Source organism: Lissotriton helveticus, chromosome 3_1 (assembly GCF_964261635.1).
Source record: "Lissotriton helveticus chromosome 3_1, aLisHel1.1, whole genome shotgun sequence".
Taxonomy (NCBI): Eukaryota; Metazoa; Chordata; class Amphibia; order Caudata; family Salamandridae; genus Lissotriton; species Lissotriton helveticus.
The window spans coordinates 2,086,745,465-2,086,764,043 of NC_136061.1; the positions used below are offsets into that span (position 1 = coordinate 2,086,745,465).

The 18,579-nt window shown below is 44.6% G+C and overlaps 1 protein-coding gene and 1 long non-coding RNA gene across 5 annotated transcripts in view; one reads left to right on the forward strand and one right to left on the reverse strand.

Moving 5' to 3' along the window:
• LOC144824123 (uncharacterized) overlaps positions 1-18,579 on the forward strand; it is a 199,585-nt gene that overhangs the window by 164,808 nt on the left and 16,198 nt on the right. The window contains exon 2 of the long non-coding RNA XR_013608905.1: positions 3,413-3,507. This is a non-coding gene — a long non-coding RNA (uncharacterized LOC144824123). The remainder of the gene's footprint in view (positions 1-3,412; positions 3,508-18,579) is intronic.
• Positions 1,656-18,579, reverse strand: part of LOC144824122 (aminopeptidase Ey-like) — an 836,887-nt gene continuing 819,963 nt past the window's right edge. For all 4 annotated transcript variants that reach the window (XM_078683237.1, XM_078683239.1, XM_078683235.1 and 1 more), the window contains exon 21: positions 1,656-3,481. In XM_078683237.1, coding sequence (XP_078539363.1) covers positions 3,332-3,481 — 150 coding nt within the window. In that variant the 3' untranslated portion in view covers positions 1,656-3,331. The remainder of the gene's footprint in view (positions 3,482-18,579) is intronic.

Sequence of the window (18,579 nt, forward strand, 5' to 3'; positions counted from 1 at the left end):
GCCCATCTACTAAAGGGGTCGCGGTGGATCCTTTGAATGTCATTTTCTAGGGTCTCCTTTTCGATTTCGGGGTGGAGATCATTTAAGAGATCAATTATAAAGGTTTTAATATCCCCACCCCTTAAGGTCTTCGGGAATATTTAAAATCCAAATGTTATTTCTTCTGGCGCTATGTTCCAAACTTTCCAGTTGGTCTGCCAAGACTTTATCTTTCAGTTTTAGTCTCTTGATCTCTGCCGTGTTTTCCGTGACCTGTTTCGAGAGGTCCTCTACTGTGGCTTCTACTGCTTCCACTCGACCCTTAATGTCATGTGAGATAATAGAATCTTCCCTTTATAAAACCAATTATAGTTATTTGTTAGCATCATTCTTTTATTTTCAAAGTAATATCATAAGGTTTACATCAAATGGTATCAAGTAGATAGATTCATGTTAAAAAAAACACTCTTTTTTACATCAGAACAGTGTGTCAAAACCAAAATCAAATATCTTGCGGAAGAGTTAAGAAAGTATCAGGGAGAAAGAGAGAGAAACAGAAGACATTACCAATAGGAGAGGAAGCATCCCCTCTCTGAGTAAATTGTGAGGTGTGTATGTAGGTACAAAGTGGAAAGGGGAATACATTTAGTGTTAGTGGGAGAGCAAAGGAGAGAGAGAAAGAGGGGCTTACAAATAATGTGTGTATGTTGACCTTAGAGGCCCAAGAAAGGATGAAATTGTAATAGGAACACCAGTTTAGAGCAGCAACCACTTCTTAAACATAAAATGTGTTTGTTCTCAATGTCTTTACCATGGTAGTTTCAGTTCATTGTAGACTTCATCTGTAATATCAAAGGATTCTTTTTTTCAATTAAAAGTTCTCCTTGCTCTAAGGATGCCCTAAGTGAGGACATCTCCTGGACATAAATGAAAAGGAGATGATGGCATCACTTCAGGGACATACAATTATAGCTCATCGTTCTAATATATAATACCTAATGTGTAATCATGTAATATGGTCCAATTTTGCCATTGTGAGGTTCTGGTGACAACAGAAGCCACGGCCGAAAACCAAGTAGTTTCATAAATCTCACCAGAACCCTTAAATGGTACATTACATTCATATCTTACTTTAGGTTTCTCAGAAAATTTGTTTTTTTCAAAGTGCAGCTAACAATGGGCACTGATTAGAACTAGAACATTTAGGCTTACCATTCATGAATAAATAGTTGATAAAAGAACGGACAATGGTGAGAGCCAGAGGATTAATGTGATTCTGTTGGGGCAGCATTAACCACATCATGGATTCACTGCATTTGCCACATCATTTTCAAATTTGCAGATTTGACAAAAGCATTGTTTCTGTCGCAAGTGGATGAAAATAATACTGCCAAAGAATGTGCTGCATAATTTAGAAAACCTTGACACATAATTTGGTGCTCAATTCTTCATGTTTTAGTAGTCCATTCAAAGGTAATGCTATGCACAGTGTTTTTGGGAGAAGTCATTAGAAATAGACATCTGAAATTCACAGGTAACTGTGAAATTGTTCCCATATTTCACAGTTCAGTGTGATATATATGTTTTTATACCACTGCATTTTGTGCAATAAAATCAGCTAAAACGAAACACAAATGTAAAAAACGCTTAAATGAAGATAGAAATCAGAGACATGATTTACGGTTGGCACGTTCATATATGTTGCATTGGAGTGGCTTTCTGCCATACTAAACAATAAAGGCAATGTTTTTCAAAATGTAATACAATGTTTGGGGAAGGTATGAAACATACAAATATTTCTGTAAAGTTCTACTTAATGTCATAGAATGGTAAGTAATTAATTTAAATAATGCACACGATACACATTAATGATAAGGCAAACTGTTGAGGTATATTCTTGAAAAAAGAATTACTTTCTCTTCAGCTATTTTCAGATGACAATAATAAAGTTAGGTTTCCAAAGAAGTTTGTGCAAGGGCCTGACCTTGAGCCTTGCAGCTTTTCCAACATGATGATTTATCCACTGCGAAATGTTCCCTTTGGATGGTATTCGTGATGTAATGGCACAATTTCCGATTTTCGATTTTCAGACATGTGTCAAGAAAGCGATTATTCCAGACAACCTGAGTTGCAGCGCCACTGGGCAGAGACATTTTAAGTCATGGGCAAAGTGGCCAAGGGCCAGGGCCGGATTGGGAACCACAACCGGCACTGGCAAAGTGCTCGGCTAGCCCCCTCCCCGCTCTAGGTGGTTGGAGGTGTCGCCGAGCTCTTTGCCGGGCTGGTTTTTGGCCGATTTTGGTACTGGGCCGATTTTGCAGCTATGCTGCAAAAACGTCCCTGTAACAAAAACGGGCCCCAGGGGTCCAATACCAGCCCCCACCCGTGCGGCGCACCGGGGGATTGCCCGGTGCAAGCTATGGCCAGTCCGGCCCTGCCAAGGGCCAGCCTTTTAGGGGGCCCCCTGATGGAGCCAGCTTTGTGCTGCAAAGAATCTTGCTCTGATGACCTTGAATAATTCTTAACAGGTTGCTTTAAATACTATTTTCCTTTATTTCCTTTTTAATGTAGGTGATATATGAGAGTTTATTACTGCCATTTTGTAGAGAAATGTGTTCAACATTCATAAAAGAGTTTCTTTAAGATCAATACACCTCACATATGAGAAATGGTAGGGTGTCACAGGGATTATTTGCAGTAATATTAGTGAGCTGCTGCTGTGATACAATATTAAAAACGCACCTCACTATTCCTGAATATTAGATATATGCACATTTAGAATTTGGACGAGTGCGCCTGTGCACTGTCAGTGACTTGGCCAAAGAGCAGGAAACAGCTGAAACTGGTTCATAAATTTAAAGCTGTTCAGAACAGGGGCCTTCAAAATATGTTTGGCCCAGGGCCCCCAACAGAGGTGCAACTAGAGTCAAATTTCGGGGGGGGGGGGGGCTAAGAAAAAATGTCGCGGGGGGGGCTGAATCTATAGGCAATCGGCAGAGTGGAGCTGCAGGGGCTCTTAGAGGGGGTGAAACAACAACCAAGCCCCATTAACATGCACAAGGTCTTTAAAAGTCCTGTGAAGTGCTCGGGTGCGGCTGTGAGCGGGCCCGGGAAGTGTCTCATCCCGGGCTGCCACACACGACGGGGGGGCTGAAGCCCTTTGAGGCCAATGGGTGTTGCGCGCCTGGCCCCCAACATTCTTAAAATGCCCCTGCCACCGGAGTGGCGGCTTCATTCTCCCAGACTTGAGCTTTGCCTTTCCCGTTATCGTCCCCCCACCTCTCCTTTTCCTTTCAGTCATTAAGAATCACCATAGCAGCAGTTGTGACAAGCAGAGTCGACGGTAGTCCTTTTAGAGGTTTTCTTGGAACCACTGCCGCACAGGTTCACTGTTCTCCTGCACCCATTTAATGTTCGCTTTGGTCTTTTCCAGCGCCTGCTCCAGTGCCCGGGTGGCGGAACCAAAGCCGGTATCTTCGTTTTCCTTTTTGAACTGCTCCAGCTACAAGACAGAAGAGGATGGGTCAAGTATGTAATCGCTATATACGCGTTTAAACACTGTATAACATAATAGAGTTAGTTCTAGCTGCAGTATGTTACAAGCTGTGAATGTATGTAGTAAGTTGCAGTTTTCAATGAAAGGAAATGTGCTGATTTACACTGAAAATGCAGTAGCATTTGTTAAAGTCTATAACGGAACTGTATTCCACAACAGAACACAATCACACCATAATAAAATATATAACACAGCAACATAACTCGACTAAACATCCAAAACAGTATGCAACACAACATAAAACCAACACTGTAATAATACAACAATAGTACAACACGAACACAAGTGTATGAAATGGGGTTACTGGGTGTTTAATTAATCTCTGTTCAAGCCGTATGTAGCTAGGCCCAGAGCAGTCAGGATTAACCCAGAGACAATGTGTAAAGTATTTGTGCAACACTTCAAGCAGTAACACAGTGAAGGCATGCCACAAAAGAAGCCCACCACTAATTTAGAAAAACAGAGTCATTTTTAATAGATACAACAAGACCAAAATGACAAAAATCCAATCAGTAGAACTGGAGATTTTCAATTTTAAAGATTTTACTAAAAATAGCGCCAAAAGGCGTAAAGCGCCAACTATGTCATGCTAGACTAGGGCGAAGTTACAAGTTCAGGCCGAAAGCCATGGAACGCAGGCTGTCTACTTAGCCCCAGTTGGACAAACTACCTATAATTCTGGTTTGCGGAGGGTTGCCAGGATCCACTTCAACGATGCGACCTGCAGCCGAAGTTATGCATCGGTTCCGAGATGCGGCAAGGCAGGTCCTATTTTGGTGTCATCGAAGATACTGTTAATGAGGGCTTGCGATGCGAAGTCTGGACTGGCGGATGAGTCTTGCATTCGGGGCGATGTGTCGGTCTGAGGAACTCCAAGGTTGCTATGAGGAGTCTGGTGTTAATGTCGAGGCCGCAGTCCATAAGGAATATGAGGGCCTGGGCTGATGATGTATTGCGCAGTGGCATTGCCAATGCGGTGATGGGCTGCATTGTGATGCAGGTCTTTGCAGCAGTTCCACTCCATGCAGCGGCAGTTATGTGTCAGTTCTGCTTGATGTTGCGCAACGCATCAGAGGAGATGCGTTGGTTCTGCTGGGTCCAGAGAAGGTGGCAGAGCGTCTTAAGCCTCCTTCCAAGGTTCCAGGACTAGGGTGGCACCACTTGGCAGGGTAGACTCACCGATGGCAGAGTGCAGGGGAAACGTTGTTGAAAGCCTGTTATGTCCCTGAGGCTTCAGATCAGGAGGACAGCCAACTAGCCCCTGGAGATACACACGTGTCTTGGTTAAAGAGATGTAGGTCCAGTCCTCCTCACCCAGGCAGGAGGGCAGGAGGCAGCAGTTCAGCATAGTAAAACAACAGCACAGCAAGGCAGTAGTCAGTAGAAGTGCAGTCCTTCAGCAGCACAGCAGTCCTACTTTCTGGCAGAGTATCCAAATGGTCCAGACGTGTACAGAAGTGGGGGTGTCTGAAGTCTAGTATTTATACCCAGTTGTGCCTTTGAAATGGGAGAGAAGCTTCAGAAGGTTTCCCTTTGAAGCACCCAGGCCAGGGCCGGACTGGGAACCACAACCAGCCCTGGCAAAGTGCTCGCCCCCCCTCCCACTAGGGGGGTTGTGGGTGCCGCCGAGCTCTTTACTGGGGCCGGTTTTCGGCCGATTTTGGTACAGGGCTGATTTGCCCTGTAACAAAAACGGCCCTCAGGGGCCCAAAACTGGCACCCACCCGTGCGGCGCACCGGGGGATTGCCCGGTGCCCGCTAAGGCCAGTCCGGCCCTGCCCCAGGCATCATGCTTCCTCTATCCTGGCTCCAGACTAACTACAAGGGGTATGTAGACCTTTTTGTGGAGGAAGGACACAGCCTATTCAACTGTAAGTGGGACTGTGCCATCTCCCCCTCCCCATCCTGCCAGTGATGTCCAATCCAGGTATTCCTAGACTTCCTATTGTGTGTGGCTGTCTAATAGGAATATACAAAGCTCAACTGTCAGCTACACCCAGTCATGTGACCCAGGTACAGGTTCCAGGCACCAAACAGCTAAGGCAAGAAAATGCCAACTTTCTAAAAGTGTACAAAGATCTAGCTATCTGTTCTCAATGGTAAGTAACTTAAAGAGAAATCGGGTCTAGTAACTTGATTTTCTAGGCCCTTGAATTTATTAACTTTATTTTCTTAATTCATTTCCACATGTACAATTGCTTCTAGCATGTCATGAAAGAGCCACTTTTTTCATTTCATATATGCACAGAACAGTTACAAACATCTAACGTGTTGTAATGTGACTAATTTTTCACAATTAACACAAAACAAGGCAAATGCATAAAAACAATAATGACGTTTCATGTACAGATTTTCAAAACTTGACCAAAGAGAATACTAATCGTACCAGTCATCAATTTTCAAACCAAACAGACAGAGTTTATAGATCACCCCAATCTTTGAACTAAAAAACCTCTTGTTAGTATTAGCTCATAGGGGCTGCATATTTGATTTGGATCTGTAGTGGGTAGTTTTAGTGTGCAAATGTTCCCACAAGCCAGTTCTTTTCTTGCAGATTTATTTCCCAAGAGCTCTTGTCAATGCATTTTGTACCCCCTTTTGGGTAATGGGGTTCTCATAATGACAAAGACTGGTTCCGATCCGTGAGACAATGATAAGTAACTGGTGATTATTACTCCTCCCTGACTCTCCTAACTCCGCACTGTGGTGTTAAGCGGTGTGTCACAAATTCCTTTGCTTTTCCTTTACTCGGTACTTGATTTTTTTATGTGCCTAGTGTTTTTAAAGTGGTCCAAATGCCAATTTCCTATCTGTGAGGGATGAATGGAAAACTTATGTTAAATGTCTGCGTGGCTTAATCGAAACAGTAGATTGATTTGGACAAGCAATGGTGGGTTTAATGTTGGTAAAGTTGTTCAGTGCTAGTTGTACAATACCGAATGATCGCCCCCAATTCTGTTTGAACAATTTGACCACTAACTACATTGTAACTGTCTGTTTGCAAATATGCATGGCACGTCCGTGTTGAACGGATTGTTTCAATGTTACATGTTTAACTGTGGCTTATATATACATATCCATAAAAGTGCATAAGTTAACTGATCAATATTGGATAATTAAATATTCATAGACGTACAAAGGACTGGATATAAATCACAGTTCTTACTTTAGTTTAGTTACAGCTGCTGCTGCATTTGTCTGCTAACTCCTCCGGTGGGAAGCTCATTCCTGTGCTCGCTGGAATGCTGACGATCCAGACCTGATAAAACGAGCGCCGCTGAAGCTCATATTGCATGCTGGTATTTGTAGTTTTTTCTTTTCAATATGACACTTTTGGTCCATGGTGTGTACTTGTGATTTTGTTTTTAACTAACAGTATTGCCACTGAGGCTGTTTTGAAAGCTTGCACTATAATACTGAATAGCTGGAAGAACATAGGTTAATATAGCCTGTTAATCTCCAACAATTCATTCAGACCTTGCATTTCTGTATGACATTTGAGGATCAAGTAAGCTTCTCTTTTCATGAGGTTGACTTCAAGGTCACCTCCTATTGGATTTGGTTTAATTACACTCAGGACTGTCCACTTCCAATCTTTTTCTGTATGTTCATTGTCGATTAAATGATTGGTGATATGAGTTGAGGCAAGCTGGGTTTTTTCAAGACTTGTGCTAGACCACTGTGCGTTATCTCTTGATTGGTTTTGCCAATATATATTTTTTTGACAGGGACTAATGATGGCATACACAACGTTCTTTGTTCTGCAATTGGAAAACTCATCATGCCTCCATTGCACTTGCTCATCTGTAAAAGTGGAACCTTCAATCTTCAGACTGCAAACTGTGCAATTTCCACATTTGCGATGACCCACTACTGGCTTCCATTTCCATTGAGACCGCAGCTTTTCTGGCTGCGGTTGCGGGGAGTTACTTACCATTTGTTGTTCAATAGTTGCATTTTTCTTCATGTCAAATAAAGGTAAATGTAGGCAGCATGTTGAGTTCTTTAAGAGGTGGCACTTATTACAAATGATTTTCTTAAAGTTATTGGTCTGGGCAGATGGTAGAAACACACACCAATTTTTCCATGGGTTGCTTCTGTTGCTTGATCATTTGGTACTCCCTTGGTGTATACCAGGCCCTCCTCATGGAATGTTTTAGTACTTTGTGAGGATAACCCCTCTCTTTAAGTTTCTCCTTGAGTGTGTCTGCATGCAACTGATAATCTTCTTTTCAAGTGCAATTTCATTTTATTCTTAACAATTGCCCAAACAGCAGATTTTCATTCAAATTGTGAGGATGGAAGCTCCTGTGGTGGAGTGAATTGTTTTTGTCCCTTGGCTTTTTATGTAATGTGGTTGCTAATTCATTTTCCAAAGGACTGACTTCCACATCCAAGAATGTGAGAGTCGTTTTGCCTTTGGAAAGACTGAATCTGATGTCAGGGCTTCTATTGTTGAGCCAGTTGTAGAAAGTCATTAGATCTTGCTATTGCCTTTCCATAGGCACCATATATTGTCTATATACCAGTACCATTGTGCGATGTGCTTCATAAATGGGTTGCTGTTATAAATGATTTTTTTCTTCAAATCTAGCCATGAATAACACTTCTGTCTCCGGTGTGAAAGGATCTGGCAAAAAGCTTTACTTTGCCAGGTCGAAATGGTAGGTTAAAACTGCACACACCATGACAGTCCTGAGACATGTTTAAAGGTCTACGTAAGTGGGTGGCACAATCAGAGCTGCAGGCCCACTAGTAGCATTTAGTTTACAGACCGTGGATATATGTAGTACCACTTTACTAGGGACTTATATGTAAATGACATATGCCAATTGGGTATCAGCCAATGTTACCAGGTTTAGGAAGCAGAGCACACACACTTCAGCACTGCTTAGCAGTGATAAAGTCATCCACCTACAAAGGAAGTGACATCATTGCATTTCTCATCATCGATCTGCACAGGAAGTGACATTACTTTCCATCCTCTTCCTACTTCAATCACCTCTTCGAGGTGTCCCATTGCCTGGGCATCCCCTTCAAAGGGCAGACAAAGAGAACATAGTACCTATTTGGGCCTATAAGTAACTGAAAGAACCGTAGACAAGAACAGGGTAAGATTATAATCATGTTCCTCACCCTGCACCCCATACTCCCAATCGCCACAATCAATGAGATGTACACAGCCCAGACACTTACATGGCATTCGCACAACACATAGACCCAACCTCATATATATCCCACTAACTGCCACACATCTTCAAACTACACAACACACATTCCTGCTCATGCTCATTAATGCTCACTCTGCAGTACTTCAAGCACCAGGCAGCGCAGACCTCATCACCTATCATAGGGTTGGCACCCCCTTTATCACAGAAACATGGTTCACCCCCACATCTTCAAACATCTTAGATGTTCTTCAAACCGACTACAGGATTCTCATGTAGAATACGCACATAAAATTGGAGGAGGTCCAGCTGGTATTTATAATACTGCAACTCTCAAACCATGGAGTGGCTGACATGCTATTTCACTTTCCCTACAGCTCAAACCCCCAACCTTCATCTCATCAACATACCGCCAAGAAGAAATAAGGACTTTATTGAGGAATTTTCAGATATCCTCACCAACTTATCCATGTGAAATGCCCGTGACACGCTGTTTGGTGACTTTAACCCCCAGGTAATGCAAGCTCAAAAAAACACAAGAGGCACCCTATTAAACTTCATTTATATACTCAACATGGTATAGCATGTCACACAACCAACACATCCTTGGTCTTTTCTTCTCAACATTACCAACAATCCAATACAAACCACCCTACCCTAGTACAGGACTGACCACTCTTCCATCCCAATCTGCCTGATTAGAGTACTACCAACAAATCAAGGTCAACACAAAAGAGAATACCAAACCATCAGATCTTTCAAAGAATTTCCCAAAGACATCCTAATGCTTGAACTCATCTCTCACATCATCTTCTCCATGTATGATACCAACACCCTTCTAATCAGGTTTTCCTAAAGCTATGTGAATGCTCATGTCCCAGTTACAACATGGAAGTGCACATCAAAGCCTTTGTAGAGAGTAAAGAAAATGGAAGAAAATCAGAACTCCCAAAGACGTCCTGATACTGAAGGCCCTCTGCATAACACACAGGCATCCGATATCATCAGCCAGAGTAAGTACCCTACCATCACCATCAATGAAGCCACAAGCAGAAGCAGAAATCTGTTCAAGACAATTACACACTGCATCAACAATCCCTCACTCCAGAGAAGTGCAATGCCTCTTTGTCAGTAAAAAAGAAAACAGATGATTTGCCAGCACATTGATGATACCAAGCCTGCTTCATTTCTCACACCCACCCCTTTCTGTCGAATCCTGTGATGGCCAGCCTTCAAAGCCCATTCGAGATGACATTGTCAAGTCTTGAAAGTCACTTCTTATGAACAAGATGTATTCAACATGTATGTGTAGCTGCTTCGTGCTCTACTTACTAATAATAGCATCAAGATTCACCAATATGCAGAGGATACATAACTCTACTTGAAATAAACAGAACTCTACTTGAAATGTGTTTCTGCTTCTGACATCCAATGCCTTAAACACTGCTTCCACATCATCCAGACCTGGATGACCAGCACCTACCAGCACCTACCTGAAGCTCAACTCAACTCAACTCTCCTGCATCTGTACCAGTCTGACTTCAGATCACTCTGCAGCACGAAGACCACCACCTTACACATAGATGCCCTCTTTACCACAGATGATGATGACCTCTGACCCCTCCTAATATTGCCTGACCTCTCAGCTGCCTTTGACACAGTAGACCATCCTACCACCATACACAACCAACCACGAGACAAGAATGGGAGGCACCGCAATGTCCTTTACTGGTTCTACTCCTACCTTTCCAATAGTCCCCAGGTTTGCTCACATGGGAACCTCCATGTCACAAAAAGCCCTATCATATATGGAGTCCCCCAGGGTTCCATATTGTCTCCTGTCATCTTCAACATGTATGTGGAGCTTCTTCGTGCTCTACTTACTAATAATAGCATCAAGATTCACCAATATGCAGAGGATACATAACTCTACTTGAAAGAAACAGAACTCTTCTTGAAATTTGTTTCTGCTTCTGACATCCAATGCCTTAAACACTGCTTCCACATCATCCATACCTGGATGACCAGCACCTACCTGAAGCTCAACTCAACCAAGACAGAATTCCTATTAATTGCAAAGAACAACAAACACAATATAGTACAAATGTGACTCAATGACATAAACCTCGACGGCTTTGAACCGCAACTCTCACCGAATGCCTAATAACTTGGATTCACCCTGGACACCAACCTCTCCCTCAAGGAACACATTGCCAGAAAAATGACACCCTAGAACTAGCTAAGTCTTCTCATGAAAGTCAAACTGCTTCTTCCAGAACGCTGCTTCTGGAACTGCTGTCCAAGACCTTGTACTCTTGCATCTGGCTGATGGTAATGCACTAATCAATGGCCTTCTAGGCTCCACATTGGCACCCCTGAGGAGCATCCTACATCCCTCAGCACATCTAGTCTAGGACCTGAATAAATATGATCACATCACCACCACCTTAATGGAACTCCATTGTCTCCCCTTTTCAGCCGGCAATGTCATCTCTGGTGATTCTCAGCACACGTGCAAACAGGACACCGTCAGACTGCAGAATCAGAAGTATAAAAAAGTAAAAAACAAGGCCCTTTCCATATATGCATCCAGGAGCATTATCCCTGTATCTATCAAGACAGCTCCACTGCTGCTCCAATTTGGGAAAAAGTTCAAGACATACTTCTTTAAAGATCACTTCATAACAATGTATTAACAATTCACAATTCAGCTATCTCTCTTATTATTGACTTTAAGCTTGTCTTTGATCAGATACAGTGGTCAACAGCCTTTTGGTTAGGTTTGTACTATTAAAATACCTTTTATATACCTTATACATACGTCCAGTGAAACTATGACAACAACAAACATTGTAAAACAGCACCAATGCAGCAGAAACCAAAGCTATAAAACACCACATCACAATAAACAGATCCGCTCAGAAAATATTTCAGTGTTTCAGTTTCTTAAAACCATAGACAAAATATGATACATTTGTAATAAAGAAAAACAAGAAATCAAATACTGCTAGCACGTCCAAATCTAAAAATATTTTTTAAAGCGTAAAAATGTATTCCTTTTGTACTAAGGGGCAGATTTATGAGTTCTGGCGCATCTCTGCAAATCAGCAGGGATGCGCCAGAACTGATGCGTCACTCAATTCCCTCCTTGCGGCACCACAGATGCGCCGCATTTACAATGCGGCGCACCATGGTGCAAGGAAGGGCAGATGCGTGACGCATCTTGTGGTGTACGGGCGGCGCATTGCTGGAGAAGCGTCGCAAGTGCGACGCAACTCCTGCAATGTACAGAGGCCACCCACACATAACGTGGTGCGTCACTCCTTACGCCTGCTTCAAGCAGGCGTAAGGATTTGACCCAGCAGCGTCGTAAAACTGTCTCAGTGAAATCTTGTAGATTTCACTGCGTCAGTTTTACGGGGCTTTCATACGAGGGAACGCCCACCCTGCGACAGAACGCCCACATGAAACCTGACGCAGGTTTCATGTGGCGCAGGGCTTTACAACGTGACGCATCTGCCTAGATGCGTCACGTTGTAAATAGGTCGCAGGGATGCGCCACATTTCCGCGCCGTTGCGTGACGCAACGGCGGCGTAAACGTGGCGCAAGTCCGACATAAATCTGCCCCTAATTGTCTCCATATTTAAGTCATAAAAGGTTTTCATTCCCACCTTCTAATTACTAAAGTAAAAAATATTATTGTCTGACCCACTTTTATTTGGTGATGTGTCTCTAAAACAGAATACAATTGCCTCACCTATAATTCTAATCCCTTCCAAATTAATATACTGTTTCAATCGATTCTTACAAATGTCCAATAACTCCAGATATAAACAAATAATGTGTTCCAGTATAACCCCCTCCAAGTTGCAAAGACAGCACATGCAATTTATTCGTGAGGAGTTTTTCCATCGTGTGTCAAACTGATAAAAAAGGTAGTTAGAGGAGTCTAAAGCGTAAGTATTGTATTTTTGCCTTAGTGTTAAAGTTGAAATCTAAGCATTGTTGTCGCAGTGGCATGTAAAGCTCCAGAATATATTTGGAGTTTTTGTATTCTGACACCCTCTCGATGTCCCTGAGGCTGCTGGTCATTTTAATTTCCTGTTTTAGGAATAATTTCCAATTGGCTTTGGTCATTTTGTGTAATACATTCATGATCAGCAGATTATGCTCAGATAATATACTTGATCAGGATATACCTAACACGAGGCTCTGCCACTGGAGCTTTACTGTGTGATTTTGACACTTCTTAATTAATGTAAAATCTTATGGTGTTTTTTACCACATCTTGACTGGAACGGGAGGGTGAACTGTTCGTCCCTCTTCCCCTTTAATAAAACATGGAATGAGGAATGAGGTTCCTATGGCTTTTTAAAGACTCTTGGAGGGAGAAGCTCAACTTCACACCCCTTAATTAACACATTGGACCCTAGGGGGTTGGGACCCTAGGGCCAAAATAGGTTTGGGAGGGAGAGGGCGCGTGCTCCACCTGCCCTTAAAATATACTTTGGGCCCCAGTGGATGGGGTTCTTGGGGCCACAAATGACTCAGGAATAAGGGCTGAGTGGCATCACCCTTTTACATCTTGGGGCAGATTTATGTTAACTGGCGCATCCCCAGGGATGCGCCAGTTAATGTGCGCCACAGTGCGCCACAGCTCCGCCACCCATGGTGCGCCGCATTTATAATGCGGCGCACCATGGGGCAAAAACGGCACAGATGCGTGACGCATCTGTGCCGTAAAGGTGACGCATTGCTGGAGTTGCGTCGCAAGCGCGACGCAGCTCCAGCAAGGCTCGGGGGTGCCCATCTTAACAATGCTGCGTCAAGACCTACGCCTGCTTCAAGCAGGCGCAGGCTTTTGACGCAGCATTGGCCTGAAAGTGACTGAGTGAAATCTTATAGATTTCACTCAGCCACTTTTGCGAGGCGCACCTGCCCCGGAACGCCCACCCTGCGCCGGAACGCCCACAAGCGGCGCAGGGCTTTACAACGTGACGCATCTGCCTAGATGCGTCATGTTGTAAATCGTTCGTAGGGATGCGCCACGTTTACGCCGCCTTGCGTGACGCAACAGCGGCGTAAACGTGGCGCAAGTGCCTCATAAATCTGCCCCTAAGTATTATCCCTGAGAGATGGGATCCCCAGGGCCTTTTGAAGGCTCTGGAAGGGAGGCCGGCAGCACTTCTCCCCTTTAAAAATACTTTTGGCCCCAGGGCATGGGGTGAACAGTCCATAGAGGTTATAAAATGTAATTGTAAAGATTACAGGTTTTTGGCGTAAGAATGTTTATCCAGCTTGAACTGTTAAACAAAAAAACATTGAACTGGGTCATTATTTTGGTAATATGATAGGTTGCAAGATACGTGATTGACAAAAAACCAATGCCGTTGGGGGCATTGAGAGGGTGGTTCTGTCCAGGACTGCCATTTGTAGTTGGGCTACATTTAGAGTCCATTATAGCCCCAACGGATTTAGGGGGTTGCTTTGGGGGCTTTGCCACCTATTAGGGGTCCTGGTGATTTGTGACAGGGAGTCTTTAATAGTGATTTTCACATGTTTTTGTTTATTAGCAAGTTTGTGCATGACGCGTTACCTTGTGTTCCAGCCATGGCAGGAAAAGTGGTGGGGGTGTGGTTGCCATTAAGGCAGAATCGCCGCTGCAAAACTGCCATGCAGCGGCATCTCTAGAGGATCGGGTACATGCCAGGGGCTGCTCTGTGCCCAGGTGAGCAGTCGCTTGTGTAATGAAGAAAAGGAGGAATAGGGGCAGGCAGGGCTGCTATGCCCTAGCAAGTCCTCAGGGTTTATGCAGAGCTGCAGCATGATGAGTTTGTGAGGGGGGCCAGGAGCATTCCTCGATGATGCCTTTAGCAAAGCAGCTGTCGGCAATGTGGTGCAGATGGCAGTGGTCCGACTGCGGGGTCTGCATGTTTACGGGACTGATGCCAAAAGAGGGCAGACCAAGTGGGTGGCATTTGCTGAGCCGCCCTCAAGAGTTTAGGTGGGCCATGATGATGCGTGACATGGACAGAGGGCAGGCCACATGGAAAAAGCAGCTTGACAGCCAGGTTCCTGAGCAAAGGGCATTCCAGCTAAGTGGGGGGCATCTGCAGAACGTCCTGCGATAGCATGCATTCGGGAGAGAAGTGCCAGACCAGTGGTTGGGGTGTAGCAGGATATCATGGCAGATCTGCATTAGAGGAAAAGCGTGAGGCGAAGAGTGGGGGTAGAGCATGAGGATACAATGGTGCATGGGAGTACAGCAGGAGAGGGAAATGAGGGTACAGAGAAAATGGAGGGCCGAAAGGTGGGCGGCCCTCCCAAGCTAAGGTTGTGATGGTTGTGGGGGACTACCATATAGAGAATGAACAATGGACCTGCCTTGGGAGTGGCTCCAGAGGGGCCTGCAGGGGCTATAGTCCCACTGGGCAACAAGAAGCCCAAGGAGTTTCACCACAAGTGTTCCAGGAGCCCAGGCAGGCATGTCCTCATCCATTGTTTTGTTGTGACAAATGGTTAAGAAGGACAGAGTCAGGATAGTGGCAGCCACACTCTTATTTGGCAGGGGGCACACCAGCAGCAACAGTCATATGGCAACAGACGGGGTAGAGGGGCACAGGGATCTGGTGTGAAAGGTCAAACTGGACAGGTTGGAGTACTTGCTAAGTTTTTATGATCGCCGCAGGAGGCAAGGGTTGTAGTGGATGGTTTCAAATGGGGTTTTGATGGGGGTACAACGGTACCTGGGGGCAGAGGTGGGTGGAAAATGTGTGGTCAGTGAAAAAACACAAACAGGCAGTGCAAGATAACTTCAAAAAGGAGGTCTAGCAGGTCGGATAGAGGGCCCCTTTGAAGACTGGCCAATAGAGGATTTGATAGTGTCACCAATTCGAGTGGTGTCTACGAAGGAACAGGGACAGATTTGTTTAATACAGCATGTGTCTTGGCTAGAAGGGGGATCAGTAAATGATTTAATTTCAGAGGATATTGCCTTGGTGTCATAATTCTCAGTAGACGTGGATACTCCTTGGAGTAACAGTGCGCTTTATAAATACCCCCACATAGACATAGACGTGGCCATGTAACTCATGATGACAGTGGGCCCTGGTGCACTTATGGCAAAGTGCGAAGTGAAGTCAGCTTTTCCGCTGCTTCCGGATGATTTTCAGCTATTGGGATAATGGTATATGGATAAGGCACTGCTGATGGCCTGCTTAATATAATGCTCACTGTTTGAATGTTTCAGTTTATGTCTGCAGCAGCTGTTCAGATGGCATACAGGCCATCATTTGGTGACACATTATCTGGACAATTTCTTTTTCATGGGGGGTACGTAGATTAGTTGACTACCAGCAGCTGCTGTAAGATTTCATAGCTTGTGGGAGACCTCAGGGTTTCTTTGGAACCAGAGAAACCTGTGGGCCCAAGTACGAGGTCGACTTTCCTGTGGATTGAAATAGATTCTTAATGGATAGAGGCAAGATTACAGCACTACAAAAAGGAGAGGATGCAGTTAAAATTTGTGTGCATGTTGGTGCGGGACAAGGTGAAAGTGAGGGTGATTCAGGTGCTGTTCGGGCACTTACATTTTGCTTACAGGGTGGTCAGAGCAGGTAGGACATTTTGTAGGAGGTTGGGCCTCGTGCTCTCCGGTTTCTTCCTGCCTCAGCATCATGTGCAGCTATCAGCAGAGATCAAGGTAGATCTTCGGATGTGTTGTTTTTTCCAACAGTCCTTCAATGGCACGTAGAGATGACATGGATTCGGATGTTAAGATATTCTCAGATGTTGAGGGTGGTCTGGGTTTTGGTTTGTATTGGCAAGACAGGTGGTGTGCAGAAGCTCAGCTGGAACAGTGAAAAGCTAGGAGCATCCCGTTGTGACGGTCATATTGTGGGGAACAGAAGTTGTGTATCAAGTGCATCAGCTGTTCCTGGTTGACAACTTGTCAGTAATGCAGGTCATGAATAGAGAGTCTGCCAGGGACGCAAAGGTGTTGAAGGTGATGCAGGTTTTTGAGTTGGGTTGCTTGTGGCATGATATTTCTTCAATGAGATTGTGGATGCTTTCTCTCATTCACGGTGCGGGAGATTCCATGGGTTGGCCAAGGATGCAGACAGATTCAAGACGCATATGCTGGAAAAGAGTTGTGGTCGATAGGAAACACAGGATGGTGCAACTGGTTGAAGGGTCCCTCACAGAGTAAACACAGAGAAGTTACGGCGAGACATGGCTGACATTTTTGGCAATGGGGGTGCAGGGTGGAGGGTTGGCTTTGGGCTGAGGACATGATCCAGATTATACTGGACTTAACCAAGACGGGCCTATCACACATTACCATTTACGGAACACTGGCGGGGAGCGGCTGTATGAGGAAATTGGTCTGGCAGTACACCCCGTCTCCAGGCACATTGGGTCAAAGGATGCTTGAGGTTTGGGCAGAGAAGCAGAGTAGGTTGTGGCGGTTTAGGAAGCTGGTAATGTGGCAATTGGTTTGCGAGGTTCTGCGGCAGCTACCTATACTGTGCTGGGGTTCATGGAAGGCATGCCTGTTCTCGGCACCAATGCCTTGGATGTTTTTGGTGCGTTCCACATGTCTGGGGGGCAGCAGCCTCGGAGGGGTACGGTAGAAGGACCTCACTAAAAGGGAGGGCAGGTTGGAGTAATGGCGTTATAGCTCAAAAACTGATCAAAGAGTTCAAGGGTGGAGTATACTCTTGAACTCTTTTATGTCGCCGGGCATTGGTCGATGTTTTGGTGGGATTGATGGGCTGCCTGCAGTAGGGGTATCAATCAGTGGTATGGTTTTCGGGGACCAGTCTGGGACAAAAGTGTCAATATTTCAGATGCTATCAGTTCGCCTCAAAGCACTTGCAGCATTGGGGGTTCCTCTAGCTCAGTATGGTAGGCATTCCTTCTGTATTGGTGTGGCGATGAAGCAGAGAATAGAGGCTGGACGTGAGCAGGCAGAGCTGGTCTTCAGACTGCTATAGGTATTATGTGAGAGGCATGTTTTTGAATCCTTACTTCTGTTTTGTTTGGTTACAGGTTCTGTTACGGGCCCAGAAGCAGAGGAAATGGCCATTTGGGTGGTGAGCCATTCTTTCAACAAGTGGGTCTAGAGGCAAGCTACACAGAGGGGTTTTGGGGTGAATTTAGGTTTTGACCATCATGACTTGGTGGAGAAAAGGGGGTATGTGCTGGTGTGATTTTTTACAATTTTTGAATGGCATGATAGTAGGCATTAGATGCCTGAATGTGTAGTGTATCCATTTTGGGGAGAATGGCCTTATGAGGGAGAGGTGTGATTCTGTTGAGGGCAATGAAAAGAATTTATTGCAGATTAAGGCCTGGCAGGTCAGGTGCTTTGCTTTATGGAAAGAGTTTATGATGAGGCATATTTAGAATGAGGCCAGCAAACTCTCAGTTATAGACAGGGTACATAGGAAAGTGGACAGGGAGATGTTTGGTTTTTGCAGGGAGATTGGTGCCAGGTGCATTTTTCATGTGGCTATTAAGTACAACAACAGGTAGGTTTTTAGAAGTGATGGGGTCCATTTGTCGCATATGGGGATGGAATTGTATTTGTCAGAGCAAGGGAAGTTTTGGTGAGGTCTCTGTACACTAGGAGATAAAGTAGATTGGGTAGGGGGCAGCAGGGGGAGAGCCGAAAAATTTAGCCGACTCCCTTTTTCTGGGTGGCCTGGAACATTTTGCATGAGTTAAAATTTTGTTAGAGTTGCCAGTTGGCGAACCATGTGGAAAGGGAGAGTAGTCAGGAAGTTTAAGGTTATGTATAGGAAGTTTGATTGCTTACAGTTGGATACATGCAATCACAGGCTGTAGGGGAAAGGTAAAGTTGAAAACTGTTG